This window comes from Dendrobates tinctorius, unplaced genomic scaffold, assembly GCF_039654945.1.
Source record: "Dendrobates tinctorius isolate UK_male_01 unplaced genomic scaffold, ASM3965494v1 ptg000086l, whole genome shotgun sequence".
Classification (NCBI taxonomy): domain Eukaryota; kingdom Metazoa; phylum Chordata; class Amphibia; order Anura; family Dendrobatidae; genus Dendrobates; species Dendrobates tinctorius.
In genome coordinates, this window is record NW_027361754.1 from 61,800,379 (window position 1) to 61,815,663 (window position 15,285).

General features: G+C 39.8%; 1 protein-coding gene across 1 annotated transcript in view; it reads right to left on the reverse strand.

Moving 5' to 3' along the window:
* Positions 1 to 406: 406 nt before the first annotated feature.
* CLDN19 (claudin 19) overlaps positions 407 to 15,285 on the reverse strand; it is a 51,317-nt gene continuing 36,438 nt past the window's right edge. The window contains exons 2-5 of the mRNA XM_073585492.1: positions 14,608 to 14,772; positions 12,241 to 12,325; positions 8,001 to 8,150; positions 407 to 3,156 (exon numbers count right to left, since the gene is read on the reverse strand). Coding sequence (XP_073441593.1) covers positions 3,114 to 3,156; positions 8,001 to 8,150; positions 12,241 to 12,325; positions 14,608 to 14,772 — 443 coding nt within the window. The 3' untranslated portion in view covers positions 407 to 3,113. The remainder of the gene's footprint in view (positions 3,157 to 8,000; positions 8,151 to 12,240; positions 12,326 to 14,607; positions 14,773 to 15,285) is intronic.

Below are 15,285 nucleotides of genomic sequence, written 5' to 3' on the forward strand. Positions count from 1 at the left end.
AACGAGGTCGCTCGTCAGGGTCAAACACAGCGATGCGCGCTGGCCAGCCGGACACCGATGATGAAAAAATGGCCCAGGACATTCGAGCACGATCAGCGATATCCAGCGGGGGGGCCGGTCGCCACTGCGTGTCACATGTAGTGAGATCGCTGGCGAGATCACTGTTGCGTCACAAAATCGGTGACGCTTCAGCGATCTCACTATCAATCTCGCTATGTGAGACGGGGCCTTAACATTCTAGGATTCTATCTACCAGCTAAATAAACATCCACATTTTTTTTTCACTGCATGTGCTAGTATGCAGTACTGCCTATTTTTTTTGACTATATATAGAAAAACCGAAACATATGTAATAAATAGATAGAAAGGTAGATAACAAATGATAAATGAAAGAAAGCAAAATATGTTTTTAGGTATTTATCAAAAAGATTTCCATAATAATAGCTTTTTTATTTCCTGTATTTTACATGTTTTTCATATGTTGCTTTAATTTTACATAAAATCAAAAGGGTTGTGTAAGGTTACCTACACTTTCTGCTCCCAGGACTCATGGCTGTTGTTCATGCAGGTGGGGAGTCTAATTATTTTGGACCCATCAGGAGTTACAGACCGTAATAATGCAGTTGTTTAAAAAAGTTAAATCAGCGAAGTATGAGCTTGAGTGGTGTGGAGAGGCCGGTCGCGGGTCCAAGTCACCTTCCAACATTGGAAAGAAGGAAAAAGTGGCGGATTGGGAGAGGGGGAAGTCAATATTCTGGTTAAACTATTTTAAGTCTTTCCAAGTCATGTCAGATGTGCTTTGCATTCTCCAAAGTGATTTCTGCAGCAATTAACATGGTAATGGGGTGGAAATTGTGTGCAGTATCCAGGAAATCATGTAATGTTGTGGTTACTGCAGGACAACGTGTGATGGAATACAGTGGTCCCAGAAGGAATCGTATTGTACCAGTTCAAGTGCAACATGAAAACATTTCCGATAACCTTCATATTAAATTAAAAAAAAAAAAATAGCTTTACAATTTTAAGCCTCCCAGTAAATATTTACCATTGAACTGGTCTTTTTTGGCAAAGAATTGGCTTTGTACTTTGTAACACTCCTGTTACCGCCTTATGTATAGACTGTTATGTATATTATGAATATTCCCTGTTAGTTTAACATCAGATGTGACATTATGAACTTTAAGAACTCATTACCTATATTTTATTTATTAGTTGACAAAAAGTTACATTCACAGCAAGACATTATAAATGTTCTTCAGTATTCATGGTATCTCCAATATGTACAATTCCAAATGAAATAAATATCTGAAGGTTAAGCTATTTTATCAATGACAACCTTGTCATCTGACTCATTGCTGGAAAATAATGTAACACATTCCTGGCTTAGTTTGTTAGCAAGACAATGGAAATGCAGAATAGCCGGACTCACAAAAAGAACATTTTGTGGGACTTTACCTTGCAATCCAAGAACTAACTACGGTAACTCCTTTGAGAATATCAAAATATTAAAAAAGTAGGCAGTGCTGTTATATTTAGGTAATACAAAATTTCTATGGCTGGAAAAGTTATTGATTCAAAGGATTGTGGACTGTGCAATATTCAATATGGTCCATTTATGGGATATCACCTCAGTACTGGGTCTATAGGACATGACTGGGGAGTAGAAGCTTTGGCCATCAATATGGAAAAGCATTTCTAATACACCACCAGGTAGTGAAGTAAGGACACTGTAGAAGAGAAGGGTTTATAAGATTCCTACCACTATTCAGTAGAATTCATAAGGCACTGTTATGTAGTAAGGATTATAAGATACCAGAGACATGGAGGGTTCTTGTAATATTGGTGTAGAGAACGACTTAGAGAACACAAGCAATGACTGAGGCTTATAAGACACCACTGTGGAGTGGTGTTCATAGGATACAAAAGGGTAGGAAGCTATACTGAAAAACGCTCTAAAGAGGAGTCGGGTTTATAGGACATTGGTTAGAAGTTGGACACAAACAGGGATTGGGGTCCTTGGGATACCACTGAAGAGAAAGATGTATGGGACACCTCTGTAGGCTTCAGAAGACGTTGATGAGAAGTAGGGTTTGTAGGACATTGGTAAGTATATTACACAACAGGAACTGGGGTTCATAGGGCAGCACTATAAAATAAAATGTATGAGGCACTACAATACAGTTTAGAAGACACCGGTGAGAAGTAGGGTTTGTAGAACTTTGTTAAGGCGTAAGACACAAGGGACTGGGGTTTAGAGAATAACACTAGGAAGTGGGGTGTGTGTGACAAGCCCATGAGCTCGAGTTTAGAATTCATTGAAGAGAAAGAAAGTTGGAAGAACTTTGGTAATAAGTAGGACACAACCAGGAATTGGGGCTCATAGGACATCACTAGATCGTAAGATGTATGGGACACTATTATAAAGCAGTGTTTAGTAAACACTGATGGAAAGTAGGGTTTGTAGACCATTGGTAAGGAGTAGGACAAAACCTGGCATTGGAGTTCTTACAACACTATTGTACATAAGAATTGAAGAGACATTGGTGAGAAGTAGGGTTTGTATAACATTGGTAAAGGGTAGGACACAACCAAGTATTGGAGATCCTACACCACTATTATACATAAGAATTGAAGAGACATAGGTGAGAAATAGGGTTTGTAGGTCATTGGTTAGGAGTAGGATGCAATCAGGGATTGAGGTTTATAGCACGGCATAGAAAGAAGTGGGATCTATGGGGCACTACTGGAAAGCAGATTCTAAAAAACAGTGCAAAAGGTTTACAGGGCACCATAACAGAAAGTAATTTGTAGGACACTAGTGGGATCACGGTTAAGACACTACTTGAGAGTACACCACATTGAAATGGGCTTTAGAAGACAAAAGTGAGGAAAAATGTTTATAGGACACCCTACAGGATTAACTGTGTACGTTTCGTCTACTTTGAACTCCTCAAAATTACAAATAATTTGCCACAATTTCTTTAAAGCCAAAGTCTCTCAATAAAGCATCAGTCTTTTTCTAGGAGGAACTAATTTGTATTCGGTTTCCAGGATTTTCCATTGTTTTCTTTCCAAAACATATTCAACATGGATTTTCATGGTGAGCTGTCACATTAACTTGTCTCTTCTTTTTTCTTTATCGGAACTTTTGTAATTCTAGATAAAAGAATGATTGAATTACAAAACAAAATTATTGATGATTTATAACCGTGTAAAAAGAGATTCTATTTTATGTATTTCACTTTATCCTGTCAGTGTTGCTGTTATAAATTCATGTTTTATGCTTTCATCCTACTATTAAGAACCAGCTGAGCAATAACTTAGACCACCTCGGTCCCGATGCAAAATTTGGAACACCTTCCCACCACCTACTCTGTTCCTGTTATGTGATGTCTTTACATAGTTTTAAGGTTGAAAGAAGACACAAGTCCTTCACGGTGAACCTATGACCTAAAATATTGATACAGAGGAAGGCAAAAATCCCATGAGGCAGAAGCTGATTGCCTCACATTAGGGAAAAAATCCCTTCTCGATTAGATTAGTTCCCTGGATTAACGTCCCATCACAGAATCTAATACCCTTAACCTGCAATATTATATTTTTCAGGCCCTCCTTGAATTTTTTAAGTGAAGCAACCATTACAACATGTTGTAGCAGTACCATAGTCTCACTGCTCGTATGGCAAAGAATCTCTGCCTGTGATGATTATTAACCAACTCCCACATTAGGATGTAAATTAAGATCCTAAGAAGGGCTCTGTATGTATGGAGAGGGCTATGGAGCTGAGCTCCAGTAGCAGCTGTTAACCATCTCTAACAGCAGCATTCAAAGAGAATATGTCAGCAGATTGTTGCTATGTAATATGAGAGGAGCAAACCATAGGGGTTGAGATCCTGATTCCAGTGATGTGTCACTTACTTACTGATTCTAGTGTGCGTAGTCACTTCAATAAAGTCAGTGTTTTATCAGCAGGAGATTATCACTACTGGACTCAATGTCTAGTGCCTTCTAGTCACCCTGTTCTGTGTAACTCTCCTCTGACAATTGGTAGCTTTCTGCCTATGCGCAGTGAACACAGAAAGCTGCCAATCAGTGGTGTGGGCGGGGTTATACACAGCTCAGCAATCCTCGCTCTGCTAGATTTGCAGCAGAGAAAACAGTGATTTTATCACAACTGTTGCACCCAGTAAACTAAGTTATATATCACTGGAATCAGGGTCTCTTCCCCTACATCATGCTACTGTCAGATAGGATAGCAAATATCTGCTGACAGATTCTCTTTAAATGATACTCACATGCATAGTCTCCTATCAACCCCCTGCCAATGAGTTACAATGGAATCTGAGGGTCTGCTGAAGGTCCTGACGCTGTCATCTCGGTACCCCTGTCATGTTATTATAATAAATTGGAAACTAGGACAGTTCTGCAGGATGTACAATATAATGTTCAATTCCAAAGAACAGTCACAGTCGTACAGCCACAGCGCCGATCACCAGTGCATTACAATATTTTTGGTTTATGTATTTAATTTTGCAACTCCACTTAAGGCACCCATACACATTAGATAACTGTCTGCAGATACTGGTGTTTTGTATGGGATCACCCAAATTTTTATTGTGTATGTGATGTGACATGAAAGGTCGAGGAAAGAAGGATTTAGCGTGTTGGAGTCTGATAGCAGCTTATTCTACTTTCCACATTCTCTCAAAAATATGCAAACTTAGTGCAGGGAGGGCTAACAGTCACCCAAACAAGCATTTGGCTGAAAGTTATTCAACATGTTAAGCCAACTTTACTTTGTAAGTTGCCTTTCCATGTGAGTGACCACTTGAGGACATATGGAGAATCAGTTACAGAAATTGTGTACTATAAGTGACATAGTATCACTATCTTGGCTGAATGAACCCGGTCCCATTCTCTTAAAGAGGACCTGTCACTTCCCATGAATATACAATCTCATATCTATTGCAAATGCCGCTATTCTTCTGAGTCCGGCATTGTTTTTCCTTTATTCCTGCGCCTCTCCAATCCTGAGATATGGCCGTCTCTTCCGTGTATAGAAATCTAGTCTTGTTAGCCAATAACTTTTCTCTGTGGGCGTCTTCTTGAAGATCACATTCAATTTGTTAAGAAACGATATACACTGCTCAAAAAAATAAAGTGAACATTTAAACACAATATAAATTCAAATCAATCACACTTCTGTGAAACTAACTTATCCAGTTATGAAGCAACACCGATTGTGAATCAATTTCTCCTGCTGTTGTGCAAATAAAACAGACAACAGGCAGAAGTGATAGGCAATTATCAAGACAACTCCTATAAAGGAGTGGTTCTGTAGGGGGTGACCACAGACTTTTCTCTGTTCTTATCCTTTTTGGCTGTTTTGGTCACTTTTGCATTTTGTTATTGCTCTCACACCTAGGGGTACTGCACAGTAGCATGAGGCAGTGTCTTCAACTCACAGAAGTTGCTCAGATAGTGCAGCTCATCCAGGATGGCACATCAATGCAAGCTGTGGCAAGGTTTGCTGTGTCTGTCAGCACAGTGTCCAGAGCGTGGAGCAGATATCAGACAGGCCAGTACACCAGGAGACGTGGAGGGGGCCATAGGAGGGCAACAACCCAGCAGCGGGACCACTACCTCCTCCTTTGGGCAAGGAGGAACCGGAGGAGCAATGCCAGAGCCCTGCAAAATGGCCTCCAGCAGGCCACTAACATCCATGTGTCTGCTCAAACTGTCAGAAACAGACTCCATGAGGGTGGTATGAGGGCCTAATGTCCACAAGTGGGTGTTATGCTTACAGCCCAACACTGTGCAAGGTGATTGGCATTTACCAGAGAACACCAAGATTTGTAGATTCGACATTGATGCCCTGTTCTCTTCACGGATGAGAGCAGGTTCACACTGAGCACATGTGACAGACATGACAAAGTCTGGAGACGCTGTGGAGAACTTTCTGCTGCCTGCAACATCCTCCAGCATGACCGGTTTGGCAGTGGGTCAGCAATGGTGTGGGGAGGCATTTTTTGGAGCTTTGGAGGGCCGGACAGCCCTACATGTGCTAGCCAGAGGTACCTTAACTGTCATTAAGAAACCGGGATGCGATCCTCAGACCCATTGTGAGAGCATATGAAGGTGCACTGGGCCCTGGGTTCATTCTGATGCATGACAATGCTAGGCCTCATGAGGCTGAAGTGTGTTAATATGATGAAGGCATTGATGCTATGGACTGGCCTGCCCGTTCCCACACCTGAATCCAATTGAGCACATCTGGGACATCATGTCTCGTTCCATCCACGTACGACACTTTGCACCACGAAGAACCTATACGAAGAAATAGTCCTCCAATCAAATTTTATATGGAAAGTAAATAATTTTATTGAAACACGTGATTAAAATTTTTAAAGAAGGAGATGCAAACACCCCTTCTGAGGAAGAGATTTTCAAAACGCGCATCAAGGAGTACACTGGAGCTGCCTGGACCCTGGGTAACTATCCACACCCTCTAGCTTGGATATACGTATACCTGTTTGTGTTATTATGCATTTGCTATTACTTCCATTATCTTGAGCTATGGTGTGCAAAGAAATCTTTTTTGATTTTTGGATTCTCCTATGAATTGAATTTATTTCACTTAGCTTTTCATACATTTTGTGTAATTTCTTAAAGGAGTTTCCTGAAACAAAACCTGCAAAGTTCAGTCTATTTACTTATGTCCTTGCTTACATCTAGCTATTTGCACCTTACACTTTATCCCTCTTTATTTAAGTATACCTGCTTTTTGTGCATTAATTTAGGGTTTATCATTGCAAGCTGCTGTATTTTCCATACATAATTTTGGACATAATTTACTTATTTGCTCAGTGTTGGCTTGTTTTCCATTCTTGTTCTATGTGTTTGCATCTCCTTTTTTTACATTTTTTAATCATGTGTATCAATAAAATTATTTACTTTTCATATAAAATTTGATTGGAGGACTATTTCTCTGTATAGGTTCTTTCTGGTGTTACGGTCCTCGGTTTTTATTTTGTAGGGCACTTTTGTGTTCTCACGTTGCACCACAGACTGTCCAGGAGTTGACTGAGGCTTTAATCCATGTTTGGGAGGCGATCCCTCAGGAAAACATCCGCCGCCTCATCAGGAGCATGCTCAGGTGTTGTAGGGAGGTCATACAGGCACGTGGAGGCCACACACACTACTGAGCATCTTTTCCTTGTCATGAGGCATGTCCACTGAAGTTGAATCAGCATGAAATTTGATTTTCCACTTTGATTTTGAGCATCATTCCAAATCCAGCCTTCCATGGGATATTAATCTTGATTTACATTGATCATTTTTATGTTTTATTGTTCTCAATGCCTTCCACTATGTAATGAATAAAGATTTGCAACTGGAATATTTTTTCAGTGATATCTAGATTTTTTTTGTGTTCCCTTTATTTTTTGAGTAGTGTATATTTATAGGGAAAAGGGAGGCATATCTCAGGATTGGAGAGGCACGGGAACAAAAGAAAAACATGAAGGAGAACAGCTGCATTTACACCAGATAAAAAACAAACAAACATATTTATGGTAAATGACTGGTCGTCTTTGGAGTCAGTCTCTGACCAATAGGAGAGAAGTATTTGCTGATTTACCGTTTGCAGTAGGGTAACAGCCACTGATTCGGAGCTAGAGAGAAATTGGCAATATTAATGCAACCATTAATGTCATTAGGGAATCTAATATGTCATGGTGACAGTATCCTCTGTTGTAAGTAATAAACATAACAGACGTTATTTCAGAGCCACGTGATGGTGTCTAATGATGATAATAATTAATGGATTAATATGTTAAAATTTATTTTCAAAGTATTAAAATGGAATAGCAAAAAACAAAACATAAAAAACAAGATACGTATAAAACATGAGTGCTATAATAGGTGAGGTACTATCATTGTGCAGAGCTGGGATGAGGACAACTGGAGACGCCGCTGACTAGGATGGATATTACACATACTCTCTGGTTGTAGCTGATGGTTGGGATTGTCTATAGTATTGTTGTCCTCTTCTATCTTCGTTGGGACATGAACAGCACAGGAAAGCTCCTCCCAGCATGGTGAGACTGGCAGCTGCCCACCCCACGAACAATGCTGAGCCAAACTCATACCTATAATACAAGAATTGGTTCATAGTGAGGATATTACAGGCTTGAGCCGATAAGTCATTTTGACAATATGGTTAAGATTTGGTGTTCTTCTAAAAATTCGAACAGTGGTGACCATATGTAACCTCACTATTTCTCCTGATAAAATGGATAACCCTTTTAAATTGTATTTTAAAATAGGGCTAGGGCTACATGGCGACTTGTAACTGGGTAATGTAGGATAACAATGTGGTGCGCCCACTAAGTGACTACAGTGAATGGAGTCACCTTGAGACCCAAAACTGGGCATACCATAAAGTCACCTTAAGACCCACAACTGGGCAAGACCATGATCCAACAGTTGGCAGAGATGCATCCCGTTCGGTATCATTACTTTTAATATTGGCTGAGGAACATCTCAATGTAGCCCTAGACTAAGACTTAAGGGGCCTTTACACATAGCGATATCGCTAGCAATATCGCTATAACGTCACTGTTTTTTGGCGCAGCAGCGATATTGCTAGCGATATCGCTATGTGTGATACTTACCTCCGACCGGCTCCCCCCGCTGTCTGTCGCTGATTGCGCGAGATCGTGCAGCTCCATTTCTCATCGGGCGCTTCCTGCTGGCGCCGATGAGCGACACGTGGACACGTGCGGGAGGACGTCAGGATCGCCGCGTCTGAAAGGTAATTAACGACCGCTGCTGCGTTGCTACATCGCTGTGAGATCTGCCTGTGTGGCAGCTCACTAGCGACCATCTAGCGATGCACCAGCGATCCTGACCGGGTCGTATCGTTGTCGGGATCGCTGGTGCATCGCTAAATGTAAAGGGGCCTTTAGTGAAGACTCAAAAGAAGAGACTTTTCCAAGTCTCTAAGGAATACCGTAAGTATTTTACATAGATTGATGTAGATACCCTCTTCAACCCACCAAAGTATTCAGTACGTCATTTTGCAAACTTAGAGTAGCCTATAAGCCAATCCAGCTAACAGAGTATTTTCCCGAGTTCGGGATATGATTTGACTACAGCTTCAAGGTCTCAAGTAAATATGAGTTTTCGGGATGGGTCTTATTCTAGGCAAAAGCCAAATTTTCAGATTGTATCAGGATGTTCATTTTTGTAAGAGACATAATTTTTTATTGGACGTTTCAATGTTTTTGTGACTCTTAAAGAACCCGTTATATTTTTGCTATATTCCTACGACATTCCCCGCCATCCTATTATCTTATTTTCTTCCAGAACTATAATTTTAGAAGATGGAGTCATTCCAAGCACAGTGTAAGTTTTACAATCTATCAATACTTGACAGCACATTTGCTGTCAATTGTTGTTAAGGACACTAACACTTAAAAGTGTGAATGGATGGAAGGCTTTGTATAAATTACCATGAAGAAAAAAAGTATGAGGTTATTTTTTGGCAAGTTTCCAAAAGGATAAATTGCAATAAGCAGTTACATTGCGGTCAGATGTTCATGGTGTAAGGAATGTGACAGTGGATACATGCTTACCGATCCACAGACAGCATTGTATCACACACTGGCTGCACGATTTCAGCCAGGTATGTTTGACTCCTAGCCATTTCCTCTGCACTGATAGGTATCTCCACACATGCCTGTATAGGGAGAAGGAAGTATGGCGTATAAGTCTCCTCACTCTGACATGCCAGGCCTGGCTTGTCACTCTCCTCAAGGAGAAACCTTACCCCTTAGATCCCAGTCTTAAGCCTCTCACCTAGCCAAATCAAATCTCATACTTTGCACTGATGAGGGGTCAACACCATGAAACACAGTGTCTGCAAACTGAGATTCTGGTTTGGCTTTCATCCTAAGTAATGTGACAAGGCTCATTAACGGGTCGATATTGACTTTTAGGATCGCTGCTTCTAATAGGTGGCACTATAGTTCTAGTCCTCTTCCTCTCTGAAAAGGCAATATGAAAGTATAGGGATAGACTTTTCAGTCACTATCAGTGGAAAGGGATAAGTCGCCAAGGAGCTCACTGTCAATGTTAGACAATTTAAAGGGGCTCTCCACTAGTTTCAGACTGAAGGCCTATCCTAAGAATAGGTCATGAGTATCAGATTGGTGGGGGGCCATTATCGAAAGCCTCCACGACTGGTTGTTATTAGCCCCAGCGAAGGCCGGATGTAAACAGTGTATGGAGGGGTGGATTAGCCCAGCTACATACATTGATCTGATATTGATAATCTGACCTAGATCTAGTCCATCAATATCAGATAAGTGGACGACTCCTTTAATAAGAATGTTACTGTATCTAATAAAATTACACATTGGCAGTGATATGTCCACATTTATTCATGACATTAGTGAGGAACAAACAGTCGAACCCTCATGATGTTTGATGAGAGATGTGGAGACATGCCTTCAAAGTAAAAGTTTGAAAAATTCCTTTAGGAATTAAACATATTTATTATCCACACAATTCTCATGAAAAAGGAAAAGATCCTCATAACAGTTTTTATAGAAAGAGGATAAAAATTCCCCTTTTCCAATGGCATCATATAGTATGCATTGTTTGTAAAATGGATGGAATATAAAAAATCCTACAGATTATTGTGAATTATGGTGACTCTTTTCATAAAAAATAAAGATATTGCATACATTATGGAGGACAAGATTGATTATCTTTTTAATCCTAATTCTACCATTGCATGGTACCCTATTCCTGTATTCCTGGTAGACCAATTCTGGCAGAAAATATCAACCAGAGTTATGGCATTAGTGTGAATGTCTATGAAATGATCTCTTCTTGTTGTTATTCTTTTTTGGTTCTTGAAAAACACCAATGACACTGTCACCATGCCCCATGAGGTCATTGTTGCCTCCACTTCTTACTTCTTTAACTGCGATCCTTGATGTTGAACCTCCATATACTAACATTAAAACTTATTTAAGCAAATCAGTTTTCACTATATTTAATTTCACTCACACACAAATTTGTTTTGCCCTTGATTTCTTGTGGACACGTAATTATTTTACCTATTTTTATAGGAAATATCACCAAATAAAAGGCAGTAGGAAGGAAAAATAGCAACCATAAAAAATGAAATATAAAAGATATTGTACTGTCTGGTCCTATTAGGTACAAACTGTTTAATTGTACTTACATACCTAATCAGACCAGATGGTACTATATCTTTTATATTGCATTTTTTTACCGTTGTTTTTTTCCCTTCCTACTGCACTCCCTCAATCTAATTGCGTGGCAGTGCTATTTATTTACTACTATTAATTCCTCACTTAAGGGTGATTACACAGGACCCATGTATCAGCCAGTAGCTTCTAGTATTCTTTATCCACCATCCCATTGGGCGCTAGGGTATTTTTTAACTACATAAAAGGCACTGCCATGGGCACACTATGTGCCCCCACTTACTTGATCATTATTTTGGATGGTGGAAAATTATTCCCATTTTTCTGAGGATGTCTATTTAGAGACATCATTTTAGGAAGTGTAGTAAGTCCAGGCTCATGAACTTTTCCAAGATATTTTTAGGTACATTAAGTTTGTTGGTGACTTTGCTTTCAGGTAATAAGGTGACATTATTTATAGTCCCTGATTATATTAAAGTGATTAGAAAAATGTGGCTGATATACCTGTCCAGAGTGTGTGTGGCATTGCTCAGCCTTATTCATTTTAATTGAGCTGATCTGCAATACCAGAACCAACCGACGTACAGGTGTGGTGCTGTTTCTAAAAAATGGCAGATACATATATCTTCAATCCTGTAGAAACCCTTTAACCTTACCAGAAACTCAAATAAGTTAATAATAAAATGTATAATGTCCTTTTCTCTGCTGTCCCTGGTTTTTAGCACAATTGTGGAAGTTGGGCAATTCTACAGAAATTTTGACAAGTGGGAGGTATAGTCTGAGATACATCATCACTCAGCCTGGATGTAGACAAAGTTGCTATGAAGACAATATTTAGCCTACATTTGTGACAACTATTATGGGTGAAATGTGGAGCAGTGACAGCAAAAAAATCACATCCATAATTACCCAACATGGACTGCAAGAATAGCAATGGGCAGCCACCTTCTTTTTGCTAGTATTTGTTCGATAATGAGGTGCCAATATTTCAACTTACCGTGCATTAACTGGAGTGTTGGGGTTAAAAAAGTCATGAGTGACCTGAGTAGCGTACCAGGACACAGCTATTAATGTCAGCAGACCTGATAATAAAAATGGAAAGAAAGATCAAAACACATCACGTGGCTATCCAAATCAAAAAGTTATAAAGTATGTAGGTCCTACAAAAGTAGCATCAAGAATTCCATATCTCAAGTGTAGCACATATGGGGCCATGGTCTGGATGCCCTTAAGATTTACTGAAGATGACCTTATGTATAACAACTATTTATTCCACTTTCAGAGGATAGATAATATAGTTGCTACATACATATATAGGAGTATATATTGCAAAAGAGAAGACTGAGAGGAGACTTAATTGCTGTCTACAAATATCTAAAGGGCTGTCACATTGTAGAAGGATCAACTTTATTCTCATTTGCACAAGGAAAGACTAGAAGCAATGGGATGAAACTGAATGGGAGGAGACACAGATTAGATATTAGAAAAAACTTTTTGACAGTTAGAGTGATCAATGAGTGGAACAGGCTGCCACGAGAAGTGGTGAGTTCTCCTTCAATGGAAGTCTTCAAACAGAGGCTGGACAGACATCTGACTGGGATGATTTAGCGAATCCTGCTTTGAGCAGGGGGTTGGACCAGATGGCCCAGGAGGTCCCTTCCAACTCTACGATTCTATGATTCTATGATTCTATGATTCTATGAGTATTGAATGGGGTCCTGCACCACTTCCCACTGCTTCAACTCGACTCCGGCTATCATCAACCCTATACTCCGGCTGAGGTCAACCTTGGGCATAGTCCACCTGCGCCTAGTGGAATATCTATCCAAATATATTACAAAATTCTGGGATAAACTGATAACTATGCTATTACCACTTAGTTTTGAAGTTGAAAAAAGTATATTCGGGCTCCTTTAATGAACTTCAGTACAAATCATGTACCCCCAACCACTTCAATTCAAAAAGTATTCCCACTAAAGTACCCAAGTTCCGTCACCATTGGCAACTTGTGATACAAAACCTAAAGTTTATATTAGTTTCATAGTTCACTTATTCTATTTAGATTGTGTTTGAGCCTCTCATTGGAAGTTTAAATCATAGTAATTTCTGGTATATATGTTCAACAGAAGAAACCTAGGTATGGCACATTGTGAAAAAAAAGGGCACTGCATAATAAAAGTTATTTGCTATTTACCTCTGAAAAAATTATGGCCACTCGCATGTGAACATTGTTTTAGCATATGATGGGTCAATAGGGCTCTATGAACATATTCAGTGCATGTGCCAGGAAATTTTCCGCTCTAAGGCTTTCTCCCTGTGAAGACTGCCAAACCAGTGTAAGGAGACTTATAGGCCGTGCAATGCTTCAAAAAGAAATAGGACTGGAACTCTACCACCCTCATTGTAATCAACAGTCCTAAAAGACTAATTCAACCCTTTAACAAGCCTTGCCACATGACATAGGGTAAGAAGCCCAACCAGATACTCAATTTGCAGAAATATGTCTTGGGTGTTTGCCACTCCTCAGTGCAAAGAATGATATCTGATTTGGCTGGGTGAAATCTTAGACCCTTGACCAGAGCCTCTCACTCAGCCAAATCAGGTCTCCTGCATTGCATTGAGGAGGGGCAAATACACCAAAACAATTGTCTGCAAATGGAGTTTCTGGTTTCGCTTCTTATCCTAAGTTATGTGGCAAGGCTTGTTAAAGGGTCAAAATTGACTTTAAAGCCTGTTTCACACATCAGTTTTTTATGTCAGTCATGATCCACCAAAATGGCGGAAAACGGATCCATCTTCGTACGGACATCAACTTGTGCCACACCGGATCGTTTTTTTTTACACATCCGGCGAAGGAAGAAATTTAAAGGAACCGCTGTCTGGGGAGGAGAGAGAGAGGTAACTGACGGATGTGTGAAACAGGCCTTAGGATTGCTACATCCACTAGGTGGTACTAGAGATCAAGTTCTCTTCCTCTCTGAAGAGGCTATTTGCATAGGAAATTTCTTGGGCATACAAGTAATAAAGCATAATGTCAACACATCCCACCATATATCTACGATGGTCTGGTCTCATTGGTGGCCATCTCAGCTTGTTCTGATAAAAATTTTTGCTTCTAAATTTTTGGACCTTCATGTTTTGTTGCGTTTCATTTTTTTTAAGTGCATTGGTAAATAAAGACCATCTAGGCCTGATGTGCTTGGACACGTGAAGACTTTTCCCACTGTGAGACACTTGGCTTCAAGTGTTGAAAAATGCTGCAGTCTTATAACATTTTTATGCCTAGATTTTATAGAATCAGACTGGTGGATGTCCTCAGAGATACAATACATTTTTACAGATGAATAGGTGTTTGGTGTGTTACCTGCAAGCAAGAAGAGGATACCGCCTGACACCGCGATTCTGTCTTTCGTGACAGGATTGTTGTCACCCACCTTAGTACATTTCATCCCAACAACACTAATAATAATTCCAATGAATCCCAGCAGCATGGCCACCACCATGAGAGCCCGTGTTGCTTGGATGTGAACTGTGGGACAAAAAAAAAGAAAAATACACATCAATTGATAGAGTAACATGTTTAGATTCAGGCCATGTTCATACGTTCAGTATTTGGTCAGTATTTTACATCAGTATTTGTAAGCCAAAACCAGGAGTGGGTGATAAATCCAGGAGTGGTGACGTGTTTCTATTATACTTTACCTCTGATTGTTCCTCTCCTGGTTTTGGCTTATAAATACTGATGGAAAATACTGACCAAATACTAAATGTGCCAACGTGACCTAAATAGAAGATTTTTTGATATGTGCAAAAACTGACATTATTATTTGTATATTCAGATTTATCACTTATTATGATTTCTCCACATCCCCATTTGTTTTATATTTCTTTCTTTCCCCATCTTTCTTTTTCTCATCCTTCTTTCATCCTCCTTAGTATTTTGTAAGCGTCCAGTGTTAGATGTAGGGTTAAACAGAATGGAATCTGCTTCTCAGTACTACTGAAACCTTGAGTCAGTGGTCACATGACCGCTGCTTCGGCA